We start from the raw sequence: 20548 nt of genomic DNA, 5'->3' as shown, positions 1-20548 counted from the left end.
CAGCAGCAGCTATAGTGCAGAAAAGTATTACAAGTGATGGAGCTGACCGGAAACGAAGGCGGCGACGAAAACCACGAGAAGGATGGTGAACGAAATTCAAGCTACTGACAGCGGCAAAGGGAAAGTGAAATATTTATGATCAACAGGGAGAAGAGAAGTTTCTAACAGCAACAGCAACAACAACAACATTAAAAAAAGCAAGAGCAGCACCAACAGCAAGGTAAAATACTATTCAACTAATAATTTAGTAATTTAAGTAGTAGTTTTATTTGAAGCCAATACTTTCTTTGTAAAATGTTTCAATCAATTCAAAAACAATACCATTAGAAAAAGAAACGAACAAACGAGAAAAGAAAAACAAAAAGCAGCAGTAGATACAGAAGTTAATTTGTTAAAATTCCTTTAAAATATAAAATTGCGTACTTAGATTATGTGTGTAAAGTTATAGCACTATATATATGAAATATAAAAGCTACTTTTAAGGGAAATTATGGATTTTTTGTTTGAACCTCTACCTAAAACAAATTTTCAAATGAATACGGAAGAGTTACGTTTATGGCAACGAAATGCCATATTCGAGTGTGAATGTGATAATTTCATTAATAGACGGATAGAAGCTGGTCGAACACACCTATTGCTTTTCGAACGAGAGGGTTAAGTGCAATTCGAAATCCTTAATGCTAATGGAAATAATCGCTATTTAAGTGAGCGAAGGTGGCAAAAGTGCTGACATCAATAAAAATTAATAAAATATTGTATGTATCTTAAATATTTATGAAATTTTTAATAAGACATCTCAATTGAAACAAAATTCTTTGGAATTGTATCTATGTAGCTCGAAATTTGTAGAACTTTACGGTAATTTTTAATAAACCATATGATTCGTTAATAGGAAATGATTCCTTTTCTTAAAAAGCGTTAAAACCATTGATATCGAAAAAATGACAATAATTTTGAAAAATGGTGTGAATCTTCCATTCTATATGAAAACTATGCAAGAGCAAGTTTATTCATTAGATATAAGTGAAGTAAAGAACATCAACCTTGATCATTTAAAATCAAATGAGAAAAAGGAAATCGAAAAATTATTAAAGCATTTCAATAAACTTATCTATATATCGCACAAATGACAATAACTTTAAAAATGGTGTGAATCTTCCATTCTATATGAAAACTATGCAAGAGCAAGTTTATTCATTAGATATAAGTGAAGTAAAAAACATCAACCTTGATCATTTAAAATCAAATGAGAAAAAGGAAATCGAAAAATTATTAAAGCATTTCAATAAACTTATCTAATTAGAAAAAGTCACAGTAGATATAGCTCACCTATTCTAATAATACCGAAAAAGATAGATAATTCAGGAATACAAAAATTCAGGCTAGTGGTTGATTATAGGAGGTTAAACCAATTGACTGTAGGCGATAAGTATCCTCTACCGAATACTGAAGGAATCTTAGATAAATTGGGCAAAGCACAGTACTTTAGCACCATAGATCTAGCAAAAGGTTACCATCAGATTTTAATGGCAGAAAGGGACATCCAGAAAACAGCTTTTGTCACTCCGGCAGGACTATATGAATACGTCCGAATGCCTTTCGGGTTGAAAAATGCCCCAGCTACTTTTCAGAGATTTATGAATGATAGAGCAGAACAATTAATAAAATATTTAAATGCCGAAAATGTAGAAGTCCATCACACAAAACCAAATAGCCATACAGGAAATGCAGACATTGAGAGACTGCACTCAACCTTGTTGGAAAAACTAACAGGAATTGAGGACTCTAGTCTTTCAACAGAAATGAGGATACAAATTGTTATATGCAACTATAACGATAGGTACCACTCAACTATCAAATGTTCTCCAAGGGACGCCAAAGAAAACATTTGTCCATCCATATTACAAGATAGAATAAATACAGTAAAACAGAAAACAATAGCCAAATTAAATCAAAACAGAGAAGAATATATAGAAAACAGACAAACAGGACCAATTAAAAACTACAAAAGAGTACGGCATAAGGATCAACCATATTTCAGAATCTTTCCCTTACAAAACGTCCATCCGGCAAATATAAAAAGACCAATGAAATTAGCAAACATAGAAAATCCAAATGAGGATGATGACGATTCATTCAGTCTAAGATCATTTAATGGAGATAATAACATTTAATTTTTTTTCTACATATATACACATGATTTTTTTTACCCCAGTGGGTAAGGGGTCTTTCTAGAATATACCCATGGTAAGAGATGCCTGTCGTAAGAGGCGACTAAAATCCAATTTAAGTTTTTTTAAATCAAAACCTAAAACGGTTATACATTTTTACTTTTACAGATGACGATAATAATTATTTTTTTAACAATAATCATATCATTGGTGACAGCACTTTTGCAAATTACACCAATAATAGAAGATGCGGGGTATACAATTATACAAACAGCGGACATAGAAATAGTTAACGAAATAAGTACAGTTATACATACTATAAATCCGAACAAGATAGCAGACATAGTTGATCAGGTTAAAGAAAATATTGAAAAACTAAATATTGAAAATAAAGAAATTTTGTTTGATGAAATAAAAAATATAAAAGCAAAAATCACATCAATAACACCGAATATCAAAAAGAGAAACAAAAGAGGCTTGATAAATATAGGAGGAATAGCATATAAATGGATGTTTGGAGTCATGGATGATGATGACAGACAAGACATTTTGAACCATTTAAAAATTATTGAAGAAAATGGCCATAATGCCATTGTAAATTTAAATAAACAAATAGTAATTAATGAACATTTAAATAGATCACTAAACTTATTAAAAGGAACTATAGAATCAGATAGGAAACAAATAATAGAAACTTTAAATATAATAAACAAAGAGGAAAATAGAATTGAAAGTAAAATTTTGTATAATGATGAAATGAATAAACTAAAATTCATAGAAAGTAAAGTTCAAGAAATACAAAATAATATAGCGGCGGCTAAATACAATATGGTACATCCAAGTATATTAACTAGGGAAGAAATTGAAAAATACGAGATTGATTTTTACAAACTAAAATTATCAAAAGTAGGAGTAGTAGTATACAGAAGCGATACAATAATATTTGCAATTCAGATACCAAGAACATTTTTTCAAACTAAGATTCAATTAATAACCCCAATGCCAAATAGAAATAAATTACAAATTATTGAAAAAGAAAAATTCGTTATAAAAATTGGCGAAAACTATTTTGATTATGTAGAAAATAAAGCATTTAAAAATCTAAAATTGAGTAAAAGCTGCATATTTTCAAATACTTGCGAATTTAAATATAATAACAAAACATCAATACAAGAAATAAGCGATGACACAATATTAATAAGAAATGCAAAAAATGATGTAATAAAACAAAACTGCGATGACAGAAAAATTGTATTAAAAAATAACTATATAATCAAATTTGTAAATTGTAAAATGGAAGTTTTAAAACAAGAATTTAAAAATAATAAAACAGAATATATTCAAACAATTATATACCCTGCCGAAAAATTAAACCAAAGTTACACACCAAAATTAACATTCAATGATATTGCAATAAAAAATATAGAAAACATAAAAGAAATTGCAGAATTAAAATACCATAAAAATGTATCATATGGTATTAATATATCATTGATAATCATTGTAATGGTAGTAGTAGCAATCCTAGTAATAATATTAAAGAAAAAAACAACAAAAATAAAAATTGTAAATACAAGAACTCAGGAGAGTTCAAACAGTAACGCTGGGGGAGTTGCGTCGTCAAACGACTCCACCACTGTCAAACTCGTCGACACACAAAAAAAGACAAGTATTTTTTAAATATTTGTATTTGTCTGAAATGTAAGTTGAATCTTCAGATTCAACTACATACATATGTACATATAAAATTGTAATATAAGATATGCCGGGTCGTTGATGCTGAGGAATGTCAAGTCAGCACAACGGCTTCAGGTAAATTTAGCAAGTAAGATTTTTATAAAGGTTTCAGGTAAATTTAGGAAATAAGATTTTTGGTAAAGAATAAAATGATGATTAATAAACTGGACGGCAAGCCGCTCAGTACGGTAAACCGGAGTTTCATTATATCGTAAACAACCTAATATAAAGGCTATGTTGGCAGTTTTCTTCGATTATCGATGAGTGATGCACTCCGAATTCTTTCCTACCGTCCAAGGTGTCAACAAGCTAAACTATTTGAGTGTTATGCGTCGTTTATGCGAAGCTATTCGTAAAAAAAGCCGAAGAACTCTGGGTTTTTGCACTACAGTTCAATTCAATTTTCGCTAAATGCATTGGTTTTTCGTAATTTTTTCGCCATACTTTTAACCAATATCGTATCGCAACCACCATATTCGCCTGATTTAGCTCCTCCTGGCTTCTCAGCGAACTCGAACGATCATTCCGGGGAAACCGTTTTGAGTCAATTGAAGACATTGAACGTGAATCGCTACGCGCACTGAAGGCTATTCCGGAAATTGATCTTAACAACTTTTACGAGCATTGGGAAAAACGTTGGTACAAGTGGATTACTTTGAGGAGGACGACATAGATTTTGAAGTATAAACTAATGAGTTTAAAATTATAAGCAAGGTCTTACCATTTTTTGCTCATAATAGTACATATTGGCGGCTATTTAAGACGTCAAAATTGTGCTTGCCAATCAAATAAACTGGAAATTGAATTTATCTTATTGTTATCTATACTAAAAATCGTAATATTGTTTACCACAGAATGAAAATGAAATGAAATGAATGACAAGACGAGTTGAAATCCGCATGTCTGTCTGTCTGTCCGTCAATTTGTCTGTGCAAGATGTAACTTGAGTAAAAAGATATCCTAATGAAACTTGGTACACATGTTCCTTGTTAAAAAACGGGCGAAGAGTACGTAGATGCACATAATCGGAACACTGCCACGCCATTAAGCAAAATCCTATAAAGTACCATAACTAAGCACTAAATTAAGATAAAACAATTTAGCACAGGGCATCACAGTAACAAGAGGCACCTTTGGGCTAAAAATAGAAACATAGATGGGCGTGAATCCGCCATCTAATGCAACTCTATCGACACTGTAAAAATGGATGGATGGAGGATAACACCGTTCACTCCCCATATAACTGTACTGTTAAAAACTACTAAAAGTGTGATAAATCAATAACTAAAGACATTAAATTTTACCCGAGAGATGGTATGACAGGGCATTAATGAAGTCGTCAAAATTGGATGATGCGCATATTTTAGGTGAAATCACATATCTCGGGTTCCGCCCGACTGTTTGGTTAGTGTTGGCTTCTGAGGTAACCTGATGAAGCCCTGGTAGCATTTTATTAGTATGTGCCATGTTAATTGCATGCAGTATTAGCAAAAATCGAGGCAAAACTGCCAACTCCCATGGATGTTTAATTCTTTCGCAAAATTTTTTAATGTCAAATGGATTCCTGCAGGTATATAAAATGTTCGGTTGCACCCGAACTTAGCCCTTCATTATTTGTTTTAGATAAAATTGTGAACTAAACGAACCTTTCCGACTTTTTTGTCAAGATTTTGATTCTCAATCCTGCCCATTTAATTTATCAGACTCAATATTTTTTTCTTTTAAAAATAACATCGGAAAAAATTTATTATTCATATCTTAGCAGCTGCATTTTTTGTTTTGAATTCTCTTGCGATCATTCACCACTGGTAACATAATTTAAACTGGCTTGAAATGGTAAAGTGGGAGAAGATAAGATTGTTAGTGCTCAATCAGTTAGTTAGTAACCCAAGTGTTCTTGACAATGAAAATGTGACCGATAAATGTAATTCAAATAAAATATTAATTATCTACAATTGATATGCCAGACAGTAAACATCCATACATATGCATGCTGAATTTATCCGTTTATATATGTATGTACATGTGTATTTCATTATTGTAAAATAGCGAGTAAATATGATTAGAGCTACGGCGATAACAAATAATAATTTTAATTATATGAAATAGTGATTTTCTATAATAGACCCTTTTCTATGTCTGAATCAAATGAGTTAAACTCTATTTTTTATCATAAAGATAATAACAAGCTATAACTGATTAAGAATTATTGTTGCCGCATATATTTTATGCTTGGAATCATAATACATTTACCATCCGCTCGGCTCTACCACAAGTATTTCGTCGATAGACGATTTGAGCGTAGACTCATGCTTTCAAATAACTCATAATAAGTTGAGGTCACGTGCTCTACGGCTATTTTGCGCCATTTTCTAGGTTAGTCTCACAATCTGCAGAGATTAAATATTTTTGAACCATATTTTACATTATTCGTTCAGCTGAACTTAGCCCTTAACTTCTAGGTGTTCATTTATTACTGCAGGTTCTTTATATAATATATCTTGCCATTGTTCAGGTCAATATACAACATATGAAACAATTTTTTCTGATTTTGAAAATATTGATACGTATGGTCGCCGATTTGAAGCAACCACAACCGCTGAACCTGAGGATTATGCTAGCAAACGCATAATGAGAGCTCATTAACTATTTATTTAAATTTTTAATAAGTCGGTTTCTTTTACTGCATTCATTAGATAGATAGATATATAGATTATTAACGAGGCAATGCAACGCGACTTAGGGTCTATTGTGCCCTCTCCTATATCACATGACTTTCCAAAGTTCCAGCAGCCTGAATAGTTCCAGGAGTTTGCCGGGCGCTATTGTGGTGATGTGATCCTTGCTAATGTATATGGAACCCAGGGCTTTAAGCCTTCTTCTGCAGATTGCTGTACAATCCAGAATTAGATGTGCTGGTGTTTCCTGTTCCAGGTCGCAGAACCGGCAGTTAGCACAGGAGACTATGCCCATGTTGGACAAGTGCTTCCTGACCTTGTAGTGCCCTGTGTAGATCGCGACGAGAAGGCTGAATTTGTCTCGGGGGAGGTTAATTAGTTCTTTGAACCTTGAGAGGTTGTACCCTCCTAGAAGCAGCTTGGTATGGCGCATACTTGCTGCCTGCTGCCAATGCCGTTCTCTCTCCGTTCTCTCCTCCGTGCGGAGCAGCTCCTGAAGGGTGTGTGACCCTACCGCTACGCATGGTTCTGGTCCCATCATCTTGGAAGCTGCCGCAGAGCGGGTCAGTTCGTCGGCCTTCTCATTTCCTTCTATTCCTTTAAGCCCTGGAACCCAAATTAGGTGCACCAGGTTGCACAAGGATAACGTCCGGTGTGTTTTACGTGGGCACCTGCTGACGACAGCCTTACTCCACAGCGCTCAAAAGCACAGCGGATCAAATCAATGCGTTGATCAGCGCCCTGAGAATGCTAAGCATTTTCAGTACCAATTGGCAGTGTGGAATGGACACACTAACCACCTTGGTAGAGTTCGAGGCCCATCTAAAACCTCTGCCGTGCTTTGGGTCCGGCAAGGATAGTCGGTTTAGCCTTTCTACACATTCCTCTACTAAAAGCGATTTGGTCTCATATTCTGAGATCGCTTTTAGTGCCGCTTGACTATCGCTGAGAATGGCTATGCGCTGGTTGCGATAGTTGCGGCGGAGGTTGATTTCTGCGCACTGACATACATATGGCAAAAACTTCAGCCTGAAAGATACTTGGGAAGCATCCCATTTGTATGGATAGCTTACGCGGTCCCTGCTTTCATTACTTTTTGTCTACTTTTATTTACCATCTTTACGAAGAAGATGTTTTAATGTTGGTATTCCCAGTAAAGAGTTTCATTAGTAGGTCAGTCTATAAGATTTATTTGCACGCGTCCACTCTTACTCTATATAATGCCAATGATTTTAACACTCCTGCTAGTAATCTTCTCCCATTTATTTTATTTTGAACTCCGCGTATTCTGCTTTCAGTTCCACAATACGTGATTCAGAATACGACTTGTTACCAGAGCTCTTACGTCATTCGTTTTGAATTTTAACAGTGGGCATGTGCGGCTCATACTCCAATCATGCCACGTTTGTATACTTGTTGAGCAAGCAAGGGATTGACTCCGTCGAGAAAAGCACCCTAAGACTCACCGAAACCTTTTCCTATTTAGATAAATTGTGCTTACTTCACGAGTATATGTGTATAAGTAAATAATAAAATATGTAAGTATGATCTCATGCCTACATGGTTATATATAATATATTCATACTTATATAATTTTTTTCCAATAAAGAATTTGAAAACAAAGTTTATATTAAAGGCATTCCAACAGCTGCTGGCTTTTGAATCCTGCTCATATGTACATATGTATGTATGTACTTCTCAATCTGTCATAGCTATGTACACATGTACATATATAAATAGCGCACAGTTGGCGATTTTTCACTGCGTGACAGCACCTCATTTGTGGTTTTAATTATTTATTCGTTCAGACCACTTCGTAGGCGCGTAAAAACATATTGTGTTTACTGCACACAAACAGACACATTTAAACAACACAAGAAATAAAGTTTTATACATACAAATGTGTGCATCAAATAGTTAACACATAAGATTTGCACATTATACATAAATAATATTTGCTTCTTGGAAGTACGATGACATTTGTACAAATGTGTTCTTAACTACTTTTTGCGGTAATTTTAATTGGATAGAGCACATATGTACATATTCACGTATATATGTATGTATGTATGTACTTATACAATATATGCACGTTTAATATATAGTTGATTAATGCATTTGCATAATTATAATGTTTAAGTACATACAAGGTCTGTCGCAAAAGAAACAGAACTTTTAAAATATAACTGTTTCTGGTGGCGCCACCTATTGGTGGGTATATGAAATAAAAAGTTTGATCTCTTGTTGACATTTCGTAAAAATTTTAAGACAATTGCATAACTACAATCGATGTTATCGATCAAAAAGTGACAGCAGCTTTTGGTCATCGGTCGTAAAATGCATTTTAAACAAAGAGCAAATATTAAATTTTGTTTTAAACTTGGGAAAACGTTTACTGAAACATTTCAAATGATGAAAAAAGTTTATGGTGATCAGTGCCTATCCCGTAGTAATGTGCATGAGTGGTTTTAGCGATTCCAAGAAGGTCGTGAGGACCTCTGTGACGATCAGAAGATGGTCGTCTTCAGAAGTCAAAAATAAAGACAGTGCTGATTTGTTTTTACGATTCCGAGAGTATTGTACACCGAGAGTTCGTCCCACCTGGCCAAACGATTAATGCTGTGTTTTACCTTGGTGTTATGAAGCGTCTTTTGTCACGCATTCATCGTGCTCGACCACAATACCGTGAGGCAGGGTGCTGGCGCCTGTTGCACGATAATGCGCCGTGTCATCGGTCGACGCTTGTCACTGATTTTTTGACAAAAAATTCCATATTAACCATTAATCATTCACCCTACTCACCTGATCTGGCACCCTGTGATTTTTACCTATTTGAAAAACTTCATTTGCCCATGAAAGGACACTGGTTTCAGGACATTTCAGCCATCCAAAAGGCGACAACCGATATTCTCAAGAGCATTCCGAAAAATGACCTTAAACACTCATTCGAAATGCTAATAGACCGGGCTAAACGCTGTATCGAAGCACAAGGGAACTACTTTGAATACAAAAATAACAATTTTTAGTTGTTTTTTTAACAGTCCTGTTTCTTTTGCGACAGTCCTTGTATATTTCAGTTTGCTGAATTTATATTCACGTTGAATAAGACGACCAGTGTATAGTTGTTGATCTATTTTGTATTGTGTATGCCAACTGATATCAAATTCTTTGTAGAAGGAGTTTAAACGTAATTGACAGCATTGCTCCAATTTCTACAAAAATATTCGAATTTTGACACCAAGTAGATAAATAAAAATGTGTTTTCATACAGTAATTAATTTTTGATGAGAAATACAAGATGTATTCTCTAAAGATATTCAGCATATTCATGCCCCAAAACACACCAAATAATGTAGTTAACTAGGCTTTAGACGATATCTGCTAAGGCTTAATACAACCAAGAAAAAACGTTAACTTCGGCTGCACCGAAACTAATATACCCTTCACAGGTGCATTTCTTTTAGTAACTACATATGTGTACAGTTTGTATGGAAGCTATATGCTATAGTAATCCGATCTGAACAATTTTTTCGGAGATTACATTGTGTCTTTAGGAAATAACCAGTGCCAACTTTTGTGAAAATACATTGTGAAATGTAAAAGTTTTCCATACAAGCATTTGATTTCGATCGTTCAGTTTGTATGGCAGCTATGTATATGTTATAGTGGTCCGATATCGGCAGTTCCGACAAATGAGCAGCTTCTTGAAGAGAAAATGACGGTTGCAAAATTTCAAAACGATATCTTAAAAACTGAGGGACTAGTTCGTATATATACAGACAGACGAACAGACGGACAGACAGACGGATATGACTAAATCGACTCAGCTCGACATACTGATCATCTATATATATACTTTATAGGGTCTCCGACCCTTCCTTCTGGGCGTTACAAACTTCGTGACAAACTTAATATACCCTGTTCAGGGCAAAAAAATGGAGATTGGTGCGCATTACTCACTAGGGTAAACGTTGTGTGAAACCGGTGCTCGAATTACCGGCTCTGCTGGCAATTATGTCGACCGCATATTGGACACAGCGCGCAATGTCTCATGCGAATTTGAACGATTTGCCCCGCTAATTCGTGGAGAGTAGCGTATCGAACAATCAACTATAACCGAGTCAAAGGCATGTCTGGAGCTTATATTTAATACTATTACTAGGGATCCGGCCACGCGTTGCTGTAGTATACATTTTATACCATTATTCGTATAAAAAACTATTCAATAGAGTGAAAATTTTATTTACGAATAAAGGCGAAAACGTTTTTGTCGGTTTAAGAATAGAATGGATTTTACTTGAGATTTAATTTTGAATACGTTCATACAAATAAATTTCAATGGAAAAAATAACGAATTTAAGGCTGCTTTCTCAATGTCTGGTTACCAGCCTTTCTGTCCAGTTAATTGAGTTGTCTGCTTAATAGATTGTAACGGGTGGGCCATCTAACGTTTTAAATTTGAATTATCTATATTTCGACATTGGAAACGTCAAATGCCATTCGGAAAATGACAGATATTCAGCAAAAAGTTTAAAATTTACAAAATGGGTCACTATTCATTAGAAGAAAACTGGGAAATATTGAAAATTTGAAAGTTTGACCGAAAATGGTCAATTTTACCGAAAAATCATCTTTTCGGACGAGGCTTATTTCCACCTCGATGGTTACGTTAACAAGCAGAATTGTCACATTTAGGGCGCTACGTGCCATACAGCAAACGCTACACTCAATCTTTTACGCCCTATCTTCGAAAATCGCATAATCAGCAAAAGAGGTGATGTGAATTGGCCTACCAGAAGCTGCGAGTTAACTCCGTTGGACTATTTTCTGTGAGGAGCTGTTAAAGATAAATGTTACGCCAACCATCCAGAAACAATTCAAGATCTAAGGTACGAGATTCAAGTTGCTGTAGCTGCCATAAGGCCTGAAACCATCGAGAAAGTACTCCGAAATTGGGTGGATCGGATAAGCTACTGTAAACTCAGCCGTGGTGGTCATTTGTCCAAAATTGTTTTCCACAAATAAATTTCATAAAACAACATTTTAAATAAATGTTAGACCTTTGGAAAATATCAAGCCTTTTTTCTTTATTGACTTTTTAAATTTAAAATTTTATATGGCCCACCCTTTACTTGTTAAACATCAACAATCGGCATGGTTTATGGAGATGTCCGTTCAATAGGGTGTCCATTTAATAGAGCTTTCACTATATTCTTTATTTATGAAGTATTTTTACTATCCTATCTTCTAAGTTGGTTCGAACTCGATACAGTGTGCCAAATTTTACTAAAATCGGTTCAGCAGTTTAGGAGTCCATCGCGGACAAGCAACGTGACACGTACTTTTTATATATACATAAATATTAAGATATTAATTGCGTCGATTAGCAAATCGATCCATATTAATGCTCTATTATACATTTGTAAACAGTAATATGTACGTATGTGTCGTTATTTTGCATGTCTTGAGGTAAACAGTCGCTTTAAATTATCAGGAATTTCGAATTTATTTAGCCAGGTGTGTTTGCTTTCAATATTTCAATTCAAAATGAAGGGTGGCTTATTCGATATGGAAAGTGTATTCATCAATTATAAATACCTACATAAAAACACAAAATATATATGTATATGTATGTAATTATATATATTTATTAATTTGAGCAAAGGCGAAATCTACATAATCACTTTTTCTTCTGTAGTTATCCACACAGAAAGTAGCTCTATTTCAAACGAATACAAATCAGTCTTTCATGCCGAAGTTTTGGACATAACAGAAGGTGTCAACTGGACTTCTGCTCTAATCAGCTAGTCCATAAACATTCTATTGGACAGCCGAGTTGCAATTCAGGTTATTCATAACGCTAATACTGAGTCTGACGGTGTTAGATTATGCAAACAGGCAATAACTGGAGTCTAAGTAGGTATCTCGGCTAATTTCTTTTGATTCTTCTTCTTAATTGGCGTAGACACCGCTTACGCGATTATAGCCGAGTTAACAACCGCGCGCCAGTCGTTGCTTCGTTTCGCTACGTGGCGCCAATTGGATATTCCAAGCGTAGCCAGGTCCTTCTCCACTTGGTCCTTCCAACGGAGTGTAGGTCTTCCTCTTCCTCTGCTTCCCCCGGCGGGTACTGCGTCGAATACTTTCAGAGCTGGAGTGTTTTCGTCCATTCGGACAACATGAGCTAACCAGCGTAGCCGCTGTCTTTTAATTCGCTGAACTATGTCGATGTCGTCGTATATCTCGTACAGCTCATCGTTCCATCGAACGCGATATTCGCCGTGGCCAACGCACAAAGGACCATAAATCTTTCGCAGAACCTTTCTCTCGAAGACTCGCAACGTCAACTCATCCGTTGTTGACATCGTCCAAGCCTCTGTACCATATAGCAGGACGTGACTTATAGAGTTTGGTTTTTGTTTGTCGACAGAAGACTTTACTTCTCAATTGCCTACTCAGTCCGAAGTAGCACCTATTGGCAAGAGATATTCTGCGTAGGATTTCTAGGCTGACATTGTTGGTGATGTTTACGCTGGTTCCAAGATAGACGAAATTATCTACAACTTCAAAGTTATTACTTTCAACAGTGACGTGAGTGCCAAGTCGCGAGTGCGACGACTGTTTGTTTGATGACAGTAGATATTTCGTCTTGCCCTCGTTCACTGCCAGACCCATTTCTTTTGCTTCCTTGTCCAGCCTGGAGAAAGCAGAACTAACGGCGCGGGTGTTGAGGCCGATGATATCAATATCATTTCTTTTGATTAGTCGTATAGTAGTAGAAAAAATTTAAAAGGCGGACGAAAATTTCTTAAAGCTGCTTCAGACCTTTCAGCTCTTTCAAGGGTAGTTTGAAGCAATGGGCTCTAGAGAAACACCTCAGAATTTGGAACACTAGCAACATTGTTCCCTAATAACGCACGGTAACGCGTTCGAAGTAATCTATGAAAATTATCCATGTGACTTCAAAACATACTCGCAAAAATCTTGTCGGACTATCAGACGTCTTAAACGACTTTCACGTGATACCCATTCAGCGAACTGCCGATTGGGCTCAGGCGTATATTGACGAATCCAAGTTTCCTCCATTCTTACAAATGAGCTCAGGAGCTCCAAATTTCTTATTACGTGCTAAATCGTCCTTTATTTGTCTTGGTCGACATTTTCAAAAAATGCAGCCTGAAATAGTGAATATTGTTGTAGATCACCATATTTTAGCGCAAATCTTTGAAAAAATAAGTCGACTTGTTCAAGAAACTACTTAAAAAAACTTTATTCATATTAAAGTAATTATATCCAGTTGTGTACAGTTCTGTAACTGCTTTAAATCTAACTTATCTTAAACTCTGTCATCCTACTAATTATAATATTATTTTCTTTGAAGTGTTTGGCATTCTACGCGGTTTGGACTGTCAGCGTTTCCTTCTAAATCCCGATCTGTATAGCTCCGATGCGCATATTATCAACTCGAATGATGGCTCGCTATACGTTGCCTCCAGCACGAAGAACTACACGAACAACCAGTATTGTGTAGAAAAGATACGAAATTCGACATTTGGCGAACAGAAGGTAGGTACGTATATAATTAAGAGAATTTAAGAATCAAATAAACAAAATCTGTATAAAAAGCTAACATTTGTTCTCTTTACATTCCACAACGAATTAGCTCTACACATTCCTGTGTTTCGACTCGAAAGTGGTTGGCAATGAAAAGATACGCTTCAAAATGTATCCCATCGGTCTATTGATCTCCTGCTCCTTCTATGCACTCACACTGGGCGTGTACTTATCCATTTCGCGCTTACGCAATTTGCCGGGAAAAATTTTAATCTGTTTAGTGAGTAATTTATTTGCGGCTTATTTGGGCATTGCGTTGGGTCAACTCGTACCCATCAACAACGATAATATGTGCTTCGCCTCCGGTGAGTGGATCATGAGTCTATAATGTGTTCATAGGAATGTCTGCAATAATAAAATTGATATTTTATGTTGCAAATGCTAACTCTAATTAACAGTAAATGCAAAATGCATAATTCTTGCATTATCTTTTTTATCTTTTTAGGTTATTTCATATACTTTTGCCTCATGGCTGCATTTGCCTGGATGAATGTGATGTGCTTCGATATATGGCAGACGTTTGGGTGAGTATTCCCTGTAATTTATCGTTATTTGCACTCAATTCAGTTTCTATTGACATTGCTTTGAAGTCATACATACATATGTGCAAATAATACAATTGAAAGTAAGAGTCTACAACTGAAATAGGGAAGCTAACAATTGATAACTATGTTTACATGTACATATGTATATACTAAGGGGGGTCAAAATAAACGAATTTTTTGATATTGATTGTTAGACAGCTCTAAGAGAGGCTCTCCAAGTATGAGCTCTTAATAATAACGGCAGGGTCGCCTAACGGTTTTTTTTTATTATTTTTCTTATTATCAGGTAGAAAAATTTGTGTCTCACATCCAACTACTTGAAAAACTATTCCGTTCGTGGATTTTGTAAGAGTTTGAATGCTTTTCAAAAAAGGTTTTATAACGTTTTTTTCCAAAGTTTACAAGATATTAACGGTTAAAGTTTTATATTTATTGAGGGTTTTAAACGATGCCCGAAATACATTCGAAAGATTGTTAAGATGCTTGGTATATTAAAAATACATGTATTGACTGGGCTCCTGATCTTCCGAATTTTGTTCAGACAATATTGATAACAATTTTATTCATAATATTCATTTATAATCAGAAAGTAATAACGTGCGGAGACTAGTTTTCTGGGAAACACCGTTATCTCGTTATTTCTCCGTTCACCGTTATTTCTCGTTATCTCATTAATTTTGACACATAAGCCCCCTTTCCGTAGACCAGGTCACATATAATAGTAGAAAAGTCTTAGAAATTTGGAAAGAACTCACGTTACTTGAACGACAAAGAAATCGGAAGAGATGTTCTCGCCGATAATTGGTTCAACGTAAGCAGAACATGGACTTTTGCTGGAACTGTGGTACCATTCATCAAAACGTTTTGGTGATTATTACATGAATCATTGTGATAAAAGCCTTATAGCCATTGATAAAATATGTTTACAAGTTGTAGCTTTTTGAGATGGTAAATTTTTTGATAATACTTGTATATTTCGGTAAAAAGATTTGCATAACCGAGATCCGAAAATATGTAGAAGAACATCCTTAACATCATCTTCGCTGTTATTAGAGGTTACTTCTACTTAGATACATCTACCTCCCTCTTCTAAACATACATATGTACATACTTGTATTCTCTATAGCAAATATCTTTCTTAATTGTTAATTTCCTGATATAGCATAGTAAAGGCAAATTAATAGTTCTACTAGAGTCAGATTCAGTACTATTTATGTTTGCCAATCCTTCATTGAGATACCATGGTATATCTACGGTTTTCCAGAAATATCTCTAACGGTAGACCTAATCCATTATTTTAGATAAGCATGATTAATCCACATATTTTTAAAGTTCTAGACAATACTAACGGCAAGGCAATACCGCTAGTAACTTAAAGCTGACTATTAAACAGATGGAAGAGCCTATATAACTATAACTATAACTATATCCGTACGTTTATTTAAGATCATCAAATACAGAACACTACTTTAGCCGCAGGCTTTGTCGTAGATATTTCTAATTTGTTATATGGTTTTTATGCGTTTAGGGTTGTCATAATGGATTCAGGTTTCATTATTAATCACATTTATATGCAAACTCGACTTTTTGTAGAATTCAAATTGCATTCTGACATATAAAATCGTCCTTGGCTTCAATTCGTATGACAATTTCATTGCTTTTAAATGTTTTGAAATGGCGGTTTGAATCACTCTCAAAGATTCTGTGCGCTCTTCATATATTTGGTATTAATCTTTGTGGAGTAATGCTTCCAGTTCCTCATCTTCAAATTATTTTGGCCGCGTAGGTCGTTCTGCATCTTCCACACCAAAAACACCACTTTTAAATCGTACAAAACAATTTTGGCAAAACCTCCACCAAATTACGGCTGAATTTTTCTTCATATTAAGGAAATGAAGAACTGCCTGAGAAATCACTGTTTCAGGCATAAAGACAGATGTCTGTCTTAAGAGTTTGAATGCTTTTCAAAAAAGGTTTTAAAACGGATTTTTTTTTTGCAAACCAAGCCAACCAATTTGAGTGAAACAAAAACAAAAAAAGCATTGTTGTTTATGCTTCAAATGAAAGACATATCCTGAAAACGACGAGCAGGAACAGTAGCTTTACGACGCATGTTCGAAATATTACACCAATGGATTAATAATCAAATTGCACCATCTCTGGCACAACCGTTAGTTGGTACAGTTGTAACCCAATATGTTGACGCGATATTTGTCAATATTGGTTAGAAAATGAACCAGACCTACATACATCAAATATATTCCTATGCTATTTACATCAAAATGCTCTTCAACTGATGAAAATATTAAAAAGTGAAGGATATCCGTATGTAGCTTGAAAATCGTCAGGCAAGTGTTAAAAAGATGGCAAGAGAACTCGACATCTCATGCGAGTTCGTTCGAATGATTTTGGAAGATATTTTGAGCATGAAACGCGTTCTTGCTCGACTCGCCCCGATAAAGCTGAATTTTTTTCAAAAAGAGTACCGTAAACAGGTCTCTTGAGATATGGAGAGCATTATAACTGCCGATGAGACATGAGTTTATAAGTTTGACATGCAAACAATGGAGGAGATGAAACAAAATTCGTTGAATTAGCTAAAGGCCATCCCAAAAAGCGCTTATGAAAAGTGTTCCGAGGACTGAAAAAAATCGTTGGCATAAGTGTATTACATCTGGTGTGGATTACTTTGAAGGCGACAAAATAAAAATTGATGAATAATTAAATGTTTTGTGTTTTATTTACAATTTCCGGGCACTTTTTTGTCACAATGTACTATATAATGTTGCGTCACATAAAAAGATGAAAATGTCAAATAATTATGTGCAATTATTTTATTGTGTGATATACTTATCTTAATGCCAAAAAAGCTATTTTATACATCACACGCTTGACAAACCATCAGTGGGGCTAACAGTCTTCGCCACCAATGCCAATCAATTCAAGAGCATTAGTCACAATCAAACAATTAATTAATCATTAGTACCGAAAATATATTAGCATTGTATCCAGCTGTTGAGTGCATATATTTAGGGCCCTATTAAAATCATATGCATGTATGAGTGTATGTAACTATCCGACCATTAAACCCCAACGAAAGCAAGCAAATATTGACGAGACAATAATTCATAAAATCAATTATTCGATAAAGGTCATTAGAAAAAGTGACATGGATTTTGGGCGCAGCACCTTATAAGCCAATAGCCAACACATACATACATACCTGCACATGTTTAGGTAATAAAATTTTTACTATGCGCTGCGCTAAATAGCTACAAAGTAGTCGGAAGGAAGAGTAATGTATATTTGACTACGTAAACACGCAGGGATATTTATTGTGCTCCGGTAATAAACCTCCGTTTATTACGGCGCTTCATGATATATTGCTGCTCTTATTATAGCTTTCGTTTGCTCATATAAGTCGTTATTTTTAAAATTCCTTATCAAACTGTGACTTTTAATGAATTGGAGGGGAATTTCTAAGTGGCTTGCTTTCATTTCGCAACAATAAGCTTATTTCTTTTGTCTTCACACTGCCTCACTTAATGAAGGCGAATTACTGGATTCTTAACTTTACTGGCGTAGACACCGCTTATGCGTTCTAGCCGTTTCTTCTTTTCGCAATTGGGCGCCAATTAGAGATACCAAGTGCAGCTAAGTCCAGCTTCTCCACCTGATCTCTCCAACGTAGTGTAAGTCCTTCTGTTCCTCTGTTTCCACCGGCGAGTACTGCGTCGAATACTTTCAGAGCTGGACTGTTTTATTCATACGGGCAACATGACCTGGCTGTCTCCGCTGTCTCCTCATTCGCTGAACTATGTCAAGTCCTCGTGTAACTCGTACAGCTGATCGTTCAATCGAACGCGATATTCGCCGTTGCCAATGCCTGACCAAAACCGGACCATTAATCTTCCGAAGAAGGATCGTAACGTCGACTCATCAGATGTTGTCATAGTCCATGCCTATGCACCATATAGAAGGACGGGAAGAATGAGTAACTGATAGAGTTTGGTCTTTGTACGTCGAGAGAAGACTTTACTTCTCAATTGCCTATTCAGTCCGAAATAGCACCTGTTGGTAAGAAGTATTCTGCGTTAGATTTCGAGGCAGACATTGCCTCGAATACTGATGTTAATACTGGTTCTAAGATAGACGAAATTATCTACGACTTCGAAGTTACGACTGTCAACAGTGACGCGGAAGTCAAGTCGCTAGTGCTATCTCCGTTTGTTTGTTGACAGGAGATATTTCGTCTTGCCTTCATTCACTACTAGACCCAATTGCTTCGATTTCTCATCCAATCTGGAGGCTTTCTTCAGAACTAACGGCACGATTGTTGAGGCCTATTATTTCAATATCATCGGTGTCAGCGTCAGTTCTTCGCGGGCGTATTTGAATAGCAATACTGGAATTAGCGTTTCATAATCTCTAGCTATTTAGGTTTTCTTGACGATGTCTCGAAAGTTGTACATCTGAAAGTTTTCTGCTTGGTTAACTCCATAAAGACCATGTGATGGTTCAGAGAAAACTTGATAGTGTGAAGACATTTTAGTCCAGATGATTACACAATAGTTTACCTAAAGACCTAGTTATGTCGCCAGACATCCACCCTAACAATTTTTACTTGCAACCTAATACTTTTAACCCAAGACGTTATTACCGAAAAGTTTTGGAGAATATAGGAAGCTGCATGTTGCTTTTTTATAGTTTTTTTAGCTACATTTATTTTCCTGTGCTATCCGGCACTAATATATTATAAAGCGAGACCGTCAAATATTACAAGGTCTGTCGCAAAAGAAACAGGACTGTTAAAACAAACAACAAAAAATTAATATTTTTCAAAAGCTATATTTTTTTATTCAAAGTAGTTTCCTTGTGCTTCGATACAGCGTTTAGTCTGGTCAATTAGCATTTCAAATGAGTGTTTAAGGTCATTTTGCGGAATGCTCTTGAGAATATCGGTCGTCGCCTTTTGGATAGCTGAAATGTCCTGAAACCAGTGTCCTTTCATGGGCAAATGAAGTTTTTCAAATAGGTAAAAATCACAGGGTGCCAGATCAGGTGAGTAGGGTGAGTGATTAATGGTTAATATGGAATGGTTTTTGTCAAAAAATCAGTGACAAGCGTCGACCGATGACACGGCGAATTATCGTGCAACAGGCGCCAGGACCCTGCCTCACGGTATTGTGGTCGAGCACGATGAATGCGTGACAAAAGACGCTCCATAACACCAAGGTAAAACACAGCATTAATCGTTTGGCCAGGTGGAACGAACTCTCGGTGTACAATACCCTCGGAATCGTAAAAACAAATCAGCATTGTCTTTATTTTTGATTTCTGAAAACGACCGACTTCTGATCGTCACAGAGGTCCTCACGACCTTCTTGGAATCGCTTAAACCACTCATGCACATTACTACGGGATAGGCACTGATCACCATAAACTTTTTTCATCATTTGAAATGTTTCAGTAAACGTTTTCCCAAGTTTAAAACAAGATTTAATATTTGCTCTTTGTTCAAAATGCATTTTACGACAGATGACCAACAGCTGCTGTCACTTTTTGATCGATAACATCGATTGTAGTTATCCAATTGTCTTAAAATGTTTACGAAATGTCAAAAAGAGATCAAACTTTTTATTTCATATACCCACCAATAGGTGGCGCCGCCAGAAACAGTTATATTTAAAAAGTTCTGTTGCTTTTGCGACAGACCTTGTATATAATATACCTAGTTCGGTTTGTGTATTCAATCATTCTCATACTCAGGAATCTTAAGTGACTCCTTACTTAAGTTACTATT

At 35.6% G+C, this 20548-nt stretch overlaps 1 protein-coding gene across 3 annotated transcripts in view; it reads left to right on the top strand.

The window, feature by feature from the left end:
* Positions 1-20548, top strand: part of LOC120768271 (G-protein coupled receptor Mth2) — a 47151-nt gene that overhangs the window by 24876 nt on the left and 1727 nt on the right. For all 3 annotated transcript variants that reach the window (XM_040094870.1, XM_040094869.1, XM_040094871.1), the window contains 3 exons: positions 13968-14152; positions 14250-14505; positions 14646-14724. In XM_040094870.1, the coding sequence (XP_039950804.1) occupies positions 13968-14152; positions 14250-14505; positions 14646-14724 (520 nt within the window). The remainder of the gene's footprint in view (positions 1-13967; positions 14153-14249; positions 14506-14645; positions 14725-20548) is intronic.

This window comes from Bactrocera tryoni, chromosome 2, assembly GCF_016617805.1.
Source record: "Bactrocera tryoni isolate S06 chromosome 2, CSIRO_BtryS06_freeze2, whole genome shotgun sequence".
Lineage (NCBI taxonomy): Eukaryota > Metazoa > Arthropoda > Insecta > Diptera > Tephritidae > Bactrocera > Bactrocera tryoni.
This window is presented reverse-complemented; position numbering and strand designations above follow the sequence as displayed.